General features: G+C 33.1%; 2 protein-coding genes across 2 annotated transcripts; both read left to right on the forward strand.

The window, feature by feature from the left end:
- Positions 1 to 635: 635 nt before the first annotated feature.
- On the forward strand, positions 636 to 1,540 carry LOC140958730 (early light-induced protein 1, chloroplastic-like). Its single transcript, XM_073416297.1, has 3 exons — positions 636 to 863; positions 989 to 1,081; positions 1,185 to 1,540. The coding sequence occupies exons 1-3, from the start codon at positions 717 to 719 to the stop codon at positions 1,533 to 1,535; spliced, it is 591 nt and encodes a 196-aa protein (XP_073272398.1). The 5' UTR covers positions 636 to 716; the 3' UTR covers positions 1,536 to 1,540.
- Positions 1,541 to 5,068: 3,528 nt separating this feature from the next.
- LOC140962955 (transmembrane emp24 domain-containing protein p24beta3-like) lies at positions 5,069 to 8,949 on the forward strand. Its single transcript, XM_073422088.1, has 4 exons — positions 5,069 to 5,413; positions 7,096 to 7,282; positions 7,384 to 7,491; positions 8,555 to 8,949. Exons 1-4 carry the CDS (start codon positions 5,189 to 5,191, stop codon positions 8,686 to 8,688), a joined length of 654 nt encoding a protein of 217 aa, XP_073278189.1. The 5' UTR covers positions 5,069 to 5,188; the 3' UTR covers positions 8,689 to 8,949.
- The last annotated feature ends 291 nt before the right edge of the window (positions 8,950 to 9,240 follow it).

A 9,240-nucleotide genomic window follows, 5' to 3' on the forward strand; every position in this document is an offset into this window, starting at 1 on the left:
CCCGTCAGATTAGCTGGCTTCCCTCTTCGGGTTCGATCCCCTCCCCTGCTCGTGTTGTAATAAAAAAAAATTATGTTTATGACTGAGAATAATCTTTGAATCGGAATTTAATTTAGTGGAAAAGGCCCAAATCCGTTTGTGATATATTGTCCCATAATAATTAATATCTCAAAACTAAATATTTTTTAAAAAAAATATGAATGATGTATCTACACGTGTAACGTATCAACCATACACTTAATATTTACCCATTAACTATTCTCGACTATATAAATACAAGTCAGAGTCGGCGATTCATTCAATTTGTTAGGAAAAAAAACAAAAAAATTGCACATTTCAAAAATAATTCCGAGTAAATTTTTGAAAGGCGTGCCTAAAAGTAACACGATTTGCTTCTCGTGATACCTAATGTACAAAAGACAGACACGTAGAGAAATGTGTACGGTAGCCATGAATCTAAGTAAATACCTACGCTAGCTGTGCGGTGCCTCGTGAATCCATGTTACGTACAATGTTGTACCAATTGTACCCAGTTTACGTGTCCTAAATATTGCCCACAATTTGGTCTGCCCCATGCAACTATAAATAAATGAGACCGCTTGCTCTACTTCCCTACATTCAAACTAAGTACGAATCTTGTGTTCGAAATTAACCTTAATTTTCTTGAAATAAACAAACCAATTCGAAGTGTCTTATTTCACACACCAACACACAACATGGCAGCTGCTGCAACTGGAATGCAAGTGATCTGTGGAGCTGGTTTGAGTTCCAGATCAGTTGTTGGTCTGAGCCAGTTTGTTCCTTTGAGAAGCGTGCCACTCTTCAAGAGAGATTTGAAGTTCAGAGTTCGAAGCAATGTAGAGGTGAGTAAAATGTTAAACTATAAATTTTAAGTCAGTGTGTATAATATATATGATGGTCATATATTTTGATACTTGTATGATTTGATTGAATATGAAATATTTGAGTTTAATTATTGATTCAACAGGATGGTGGTGATTTTGTTGAGGAGAAAGAAAAAGCAGCAGTTCCAGTTCCACCACAGGTGTTCTCCACTCCTCCTCCACGACCGCAACCTGAGGTAATTTCAGATCAAAATAATGTTTCAGTACTGTTACATTTATTTTTATGATAAATTTGTTACATATATATTGCTGACTTGCGACCTCAAACTATTTTTGCAGGAGAGCACTAAGGCTACAGACATCATGGCCTTTGACGGGCCTGCCGCAGAGAGGATCAACGGCCGTCTAGCCATGCTTGGATTTGTGACAGCCATTGCGGTGGAACTAACCCGAGGACAGGACATTTTCACACAAATACAAAGTGGGGGTTTCAAGTGGTTCATCGGTACGACTATTCTTTTCTCCGTGGCATCTCTTGTCCCGCTTTTTAAAGGGGTGAGCGCGAAGGCGACATCGAAACCCGGAGGATTGATGTCATCCGACGCAGAGCTATGGAATGGGAGGCTTGCCATGGTCGGGCTAGTGGCATTGGCATATACCGAGTATTTGAAGGGAGGACCCCTTGTCTGAGCATACATATTGTAAAGAAAAGTATGTGTTTGTTTCAATGATTATGTAGAAATTCTATGTAAAGAAACTGATATATATAATTATAAATATGAATAATATAATGATGTTTTTATGAGAATTTTTACAATAATTATTTTCGAAAGGAGCTTTTTTTAATAACTAGCATTTCACATATTTCATATACGGAATGTCATTTTATATAATTAATTAATTATTAAAAGTTACTAAATGTGAAATTTTGGAAAGTTTTTAAAGTCCAAATAAACTAAATTGATAACAAACATATAATTAAAAAATACTAATAATAATTTATAAATTTTGAGTTGTTGAAGTTTTTTTATGCTATGATACATAAAAAATTTTAGATCATTGAGAATCGTAACTTTGGATACTGTAACATACAACTGACCATAACTATAAACGGATTTCTTCAAAAGAAGTCTTACATTAGATAAATGACATTGACTTTTGTTTATTGTCATAGTGTATGACACAATTAAGGAAATTGTATTAGTTGGAATTTAATTAGGAGAAATTTTTGGACCAGAGGCGTCAATGACATTCTTGGAATATTCATATTGTGACCTGTATTACTTGAGAATATTTCTTTTCAAAACATAGTTTTTGTGTCTTGTCGCAATCAATCTAGTGTCATTGCATAAAAGAAAAGATAGTGATATATGTTCCGCAACAACATAACCAAAGTTCCGATATTCAAATTTAAAATCGTGCTTTGGTATTCGGAAAAATCTTATTTCATCAAGAATTCAGGGGTATGCACATCATGCAGTAGATCAATATTTCTATCTGCATGACATGTTGTATCCGAACTTAAATACAACATTCCCTCAGAATGGTTCAAACAACTATTTTGCCGTAGACATCTAGTGTCAATGCCAATATAGCTCTCTACTGAAAATATGTTGTATCACTGATAGTAATGCCAAAGGGCATATGTGTAACATGAACAATTATTATGATTGGATCATTGCAATATTTCAAGAAAGGTTCATCGAGAATATCACTTGTGGCATGACCATCATTTTCATCTCCAAGTTTTCCATCCTTTATATTTGCAATCCAATTCGAACTTTTTTTCATTTCTTTGCATTCTTCATCATAACCTAGATTCTACAGTCTCATGTTTTTCATCAATCTAAAAAATGTGCAATGTCTCCACATGTACGATGAATTGAGACTGGCAAGAACAATATTGTGTCTAATGTCTTTCGGAATAACTGGAAATATTTGTTGGAAATCTCCACCGAAAGCAACTATTTTGCCTCTAAAACGCATATGAAGGCTTGAAAGATCGCCGAATCTCATTATATATTTCATGCTTTTATTCCAAGCTTTAAAAAAAACTATGCGTCATTGGATCTTTGTCCCAAATTATAAGTGTTGATTGTAAAATAAGCTCTGCAATAGTACTCCCTTGTTTGATATTGCACATTGATTCCTCTTTAGGATTAAAGGGAATCGCAATGAGTGGTTCTTCAGTCATGCTAGGCATGCTAAACGGTTAATTGGTTCCTGTTTCGGTTTGGTTCCGACAGGTTTCGGATCGGGTGGTGCCGAAATCAGTTCTGGTTCCAATGTTCCAAGGTAAAAACATTGGAATCAATCCGATCCATGGACCGGTTCTAAGATTTATAAACTGGTTCCAGTCCGGGTTACCGATTCCAGGTTTCGGGTCCGATTATTATTATTTTTTAATGTAAAATTACTTTAATTAGTTGATATTTTTTATTTAGTATTTTGAGTTGAAAAAATGTTAACTAATCATAAAAATAAAATAATTTAAACATCGATTTTTACAATTGAACATTTAAAATTTATCATGATTTATTAAAATATATTTTGAATGCTTCAGATCTTCATTGAAACTTAAGCTTTGAAATTCGTTGATCGCTCCATAGTCCTATTCTTTTTCGACTGCAAATCAATCTCGTAGGCATGTTAGCATGCTAAATTTTCCTGGATTTAAATTATTTCTTTGTTCACCAATGATTCTTCCACATACTGAAAATGCTAATTCGGAAGCAACACTTGAACTTTTAACGGGTATGAAATTTCTTGCAATTGCAGCTAACACTGGATAAAGTTGAGAATCCAATCAAGAACAACGAAATTCTATATAGTCTCAATATATAGACTTAGATAAATTTGGATCTCAATGTAATTTGTTGTTGTACCGATTTTTCTTTGAAATTTTGTCATTTCAAACTTTCAAAGAAGTTGAGTGCTCCACTTTTGCTTTTATCTGTCGGCCTCTCCTGCAACTGTGCACTCGATTCACATTATTCATTGGCATACAAATCAAACAATTCTTAGATAGAATACAAGATTGATTTATTTTGATTGTTAACATTATTCCTAAGAAATTTAGCATGATATTCGAAAAACACGTTTAACCCATCTTGACTTTGACTAGGATCAAATAATATTGCTAAATCATGCACAATTAAGATATTCTCCAAATATTTTAAAAAATGATTTCTATATTTAAAACAAAATCATGCATAATAAAATCATCATGATATTCGATACATTTATAAAACATATTGAAAAGCAAAGATAGAAACATAGTTGAAGTAGGGTAATTAAACCAGGAAATGTCTATGTTGTTTCTTTAAAAATTATGAACAGAGAAACACAGTTATTCAAAATATTTCAATCATCGTCAGTTGACATTAAAAATTCTACCGCAATATTATTGTAATATGGAATAACTAAATCTTGAAAATGTAACAAAATATAAAGCAAGTGATATAAAGAATTACATCCATTTTCAACATAAAGATGAAAATTTTTAAATTTAATCTCTTTTTGATTCGACCATGTATATATATATATATATATATTATATTATCAATTTAAACACAATGTTACGTATTAATACAATCATGTATTTTTAAAAATTTACACATACACATATAAACTCACACACACACATATCATCAATATTAGAAATCATAAAATAAAGAAATAAAATATAGTTTTTAAACAACAAAAAAAATTATTTTATTAATTATATCATTAATTTTCTTTATGAATCATAATTTAAAATCTAAATTTTATTTTATTTTTTATCATGTTTGTTATGATACTATTGAACTATTAAGAATTAAACATTGTTTATGATTGAATTAATTTTTTAAAATTTAAAATTTTTAACTTTATTACTATTTAAAAAATTTAATTTTATTACTATTTATTATAATAATTAATTTATTTCTTATGATTTATTGTTTTCTTTCTTTTCAAGATTATTACTATAATTTATTTATTTATATGATTTAATGTTATCTTTCTTTTCAAGATTATTACGATATTTAATTTATTTCATTAGATTTATTGTTATTTTTCTTATCAAGATTATTAAAAATAATTATAATTACTGGAACATCGTCTGCCCTGTCACCTATATGCCTCGTCGCACTATCCAATCAGCTTTCTACACGTCATAAAGGCCATACGTGAACGACGCCGAATTGGTGAATAACATCAATATCATCAATTGCAAAATCAGATTCCGTCGTCTGCCATCTCCTTCATTCTCCGAGACCCAGAAACCCAAGAATCAAAGGTCTTCGGCTTCATCAAAAACCCGCTCGGAACTCGCACTCGGGGCTCCGAAAATCGAATCTCTAATGGAGAGTAGGCGAAGATTGCGGGGCGCCAGGGTGGTTTACACCCTGTTGGTGCTCCTGTTTCTGGGTATGGTGAACCTTGTATCGGCCCTTTCGGTGACCGTAAACGACTTAGAATGCGTGTACGAGTACGTGTTGTACGAAGGAGACACCGTTTCGGGGAATTTCGTTGTTGTGGATCACGATATCTTTTGGGGCTCTGATCATCCTGGCATCGACTTCACTGTAATACGCCTACTTTTGTATTATATTCCCTTTATTTATATTTGGGTTTTGGTCAGTTTATGTCTTAGCAAATTACGCATCGACTTTTCCTGCATTTTAATTGTTTTAAGGTTGATTTGTTGTGTTAATGGTGTAGTTTTTGGAAATTGGGTACAAATGCATAAGAAAGTTCAAATCTTTCCCCTTTAGGCATTTTGTTTGTTGAGTTATCTAACGGCTAGATTGCCATTTATAATTTTTTTGGAAAGCGAATTAGTTGGATATGTTCATATTTAGCTTGATCAGGGGTTTGTGTTTTTAGACTATATAATTATGTAAAAAGAATTAACACACACAAATGAATAAATCAGTGTGGGGCTTATTCTTTTCTCGGGCTGGTGCATATATTATATTTATGTTTCAATGTAATTGAATTCTTTAGAATGATCCAGTTATTGTCAGAAAATTACTTTCATTGTCAAAGTCTAGTGTCAATTAAGTTAAATCGTATCACAAAACTAAATGTAGACAAAGCTATTACGAATTGATCATCTTCGGCAACTTAATGTCATCAGTTGAGCCAAGCAAGTCACTCAATTGGGAATGTGGGTGTGCTGGCTTTTTTCCCTACCGATGTTTTTCTCCGTAAATCCAGAAGTCATTCCTAGAAGTAACCATCTTTGGCAACTTGAACTTGAAACAGCTAAGTTATTCAATAAAGAACACAAGGAGTTCTAATTTTGTTCTAACTAATATTCTCTCTTGAAAAGATCACCAGAAAGTGTATCCATGTATTTTAATTTTTTGACTTTATTCAGATTTTTGTGGTCATCACATTGGCAAGCTTATAGCATGATATTTATAATTGTTATGTGCTGTTTATGTATGGGCTTCAACTTGTATCATTGTTTAGCTGCTTATTGTCATTTATATATATTTGAGATTATTGGTTCTTTGGAGGACATTTAACATCTGCTCCCTTCTGTTAGCTACCAAAGTCTTTTATTATCTTCCTTGCCTCCAACAACACAATTTTTTACTATCCAATTAGCATTTGGCTTTTGAATGGTAACATTTATTATTGCATATGGAAGATTTCTATGCATAATTAATTTAGTATTTTTATGATATTTGGCTCTCTATGTTTGCCTTCCCTGAAATCGTTTTCCCGAGTGGAAAATTACTTATTTCCTGTTTCAAGTGAAACATTTTCCCATTTCACGATCTTTTGTTTGTTTGATAGTTTATGGTGTTACTGTTTTGGATGTAGTATAAGTGGTCGTAACTGTGGTTGACTCAATATGTTATCAAGCTGAGCATTTTAGCAGGAAAAAGGATGGTACAGAACTCAGTGTGAAATTTAGTTCCTTTGAGCATTCTAGAAGCATTCAAAATGGAAACTTCTTATCCTTAGCCTTGCCTTCTGCTTAAGTTCGGACTCAAATTTGGGATGATCTTCAACAAACAATCTTTAGGTACAAAGACTAGATAACAATAAATCATAGCATCTGAAATTGGATGAAGAGTCACAAGTTGCTTGTTTAATTGCATTGTTCAAATTAAATAATTTGAGGGTGGAGCTTGAATTTGGTTTTGGAGACTTTTTTGCGAAATATTTTCTTTGCCTTTTGAAGTCAACCTGCATGAACCCCAATTATCACTTGGAATCATTGCTTATATGTACAATCGACATCTCTATGTAGGTGACTTCTCCCGCAGGTAATGTTGTCAATAGTTTGAAAGGAACATCTGGTGACAAATTCGAGTTTAAGGCCCCCAGTAGTGGAATGTACAAGTTTTGTTTCCACAATCCTCATTCCACACCAGAGTCAGTCTCGTTCTACATTCATGTTGGCCATATTCCCACAGAACATGACCTAGCTAAGGATGGTTTGTCTCGATATTAGAACCGCACCATCATAAGAATCAAAATTTGTCTATTGCTACCATTTCTTCTTAATTAATGGTTTTACTTCTTGTTCATTTTACAGAGCATTTGGACCCTATTAATGTGAAGATTGCGGAACTGAGGGAGTCCCTGGAATCTGTTACAGCAGAGCAGAAGTACTTGAAAGCACGTGAGGCTCGTCATCGTCATAGTAAGAACCTTCTTTTGTTCTCTTTTGGATAGTTATTATGACTTTGTGCTTCTCAGCATAAAGATTGTATGATCCTATAGTTGAATGGCTATCTGGATTCGGTACTTTGCAATCTTAGTTGGGTAGAACCAGGGAAAGACCCAGTAGAAGATGAGGGGCCAGTCATCTTCCTTTTAAGAAATTTGAAATTTTGCTTGTAATTTTTTAAAACCCGTTTGGTCCTTTTGAATGATAAATGTCTCTAAGCGTCCCCTCCTCTCCCCTCCCCTCCCTCAACTGATTTTCTGCGTCTGCAGGACCCACATTCATGATCAAGAGAACTCAGTGATATCCTCCCCATCAGATAAATTTTTTGTACATTGAGACCAACAAAAAAATAAGTTGTATAAGCATTTTAGAAAAAACGGATTCTCGAATTTAGCAATATAGGTGGCATTTAGTTGGGCTTCAAACCAAAAACTCAAAAGGTTTGAGTAAAATATTTGAGAGATTGCATTTGATATTTGTATATGGATTTTGAAATTTTATGACTTGCAGAAAGAGATATAGTGTAAAGATGATGTGAAATAGTAAAATAATATAATTCATAAAAATGTAGAGATAAAAATGACTAATTGTGTTTTTGTTGTGCTTTGAATAGTTTGGCTGAAATATAAATTATAAGCAGATGAAAACATTTGAGAAAAAGTAGAGTGGAAATGTTGTGCCATTGTGGATTGCTTTAACCCCCATCAAACACACCCATAGCATTGGGGTTATAATAGTAATACATGACAAAGACTTGATAATCCAATGAACTGGATGAAATTTATTGTTGAATTTTCTCTATGTTTGCTGTACCTCATCGTTTGGTGAATAGTTATTTGAGACCATAAATGTCCGAAATCCCAGGGCATTGTTTTTTTTTACATGGTTGGTATATTGTTATCTTGACAATACTTGTAAAAGATCAACATTTGTTTGATCCGTATCAATTCCAGGATATAAATATTCGGTTTCTCAGTTGGTCTATCTTTTAGCTTAAAAATTTGCGATGTATTTTCTATGCATGTTGGTGGTGCAGCAAATGAGAGCACAAGAAAGCGTGTTATATTTTACACAGTTGGAGAATACATTATGCTGGCTCTTGCAAGTTCACTCCAAGTTGTGTATATACGTCGCTTGTTCGGAAAAACAGTCGCGTACAATCGTGTTTGATGAACATACTGCGCTCGCTGAGAATTTATCCTGCTTTCCTTCGAGGGCTGCTCTCGTACTTCTGACATAGTTTATGTGAAAAATTATGTGGCTCGGATAAAAAATATACTCTCTATTTTGGTGTTAGCTGCTGTTTTTCCTCAGAATCGTAAAGTAAATTTGTTGACTCAAATTGTATTTAGCTTAGTGGAGTTTGAATTATATCGGTGCTTCTTTTTAATTTATTAGGTGATTGAGATATTCGAGAATGGCTATTTTTTTCCCAAAGCTTTTTAAGTTATCTAATCATTTTTTTTTTGGTTTGAAGTATGATTCTTGAATTACTTCTGCTTATAAATAATCGGTAGTTAGTTTTTTTCTTGAAAGGCCAAATGCTCCAACGTTTTGTTTCACGAATCACGCAATTAATGATTTATGTACACAAAAGTAATATCTTGGNTTGGCAACGTAATTTGCATATTTTTTTATGAGTAGGTCTCTCGTGAGACGGTTTCACGAATATTTATTTGTGAGACGAGTCAACTTTACCGATATTCACAATAAAAAATAATA

The sequence above is a fragment of the Primulina huaijiensis genome, chromosome 2 (genome assembly GCF_012295235.1).
Source record: "Primulina huaijiensis isolate GDHJ02 chromosome 2, ASM1229523v2, whole genome shotgun sequence".
In the NCBI taxonomy this organism is placed as follows: Eukaryota; Viridiplantae; Streptophyta; class Magnoliopsida; order Lamiales; family Gesneriaceae; genus Primulina; species Primulina huaijiensis.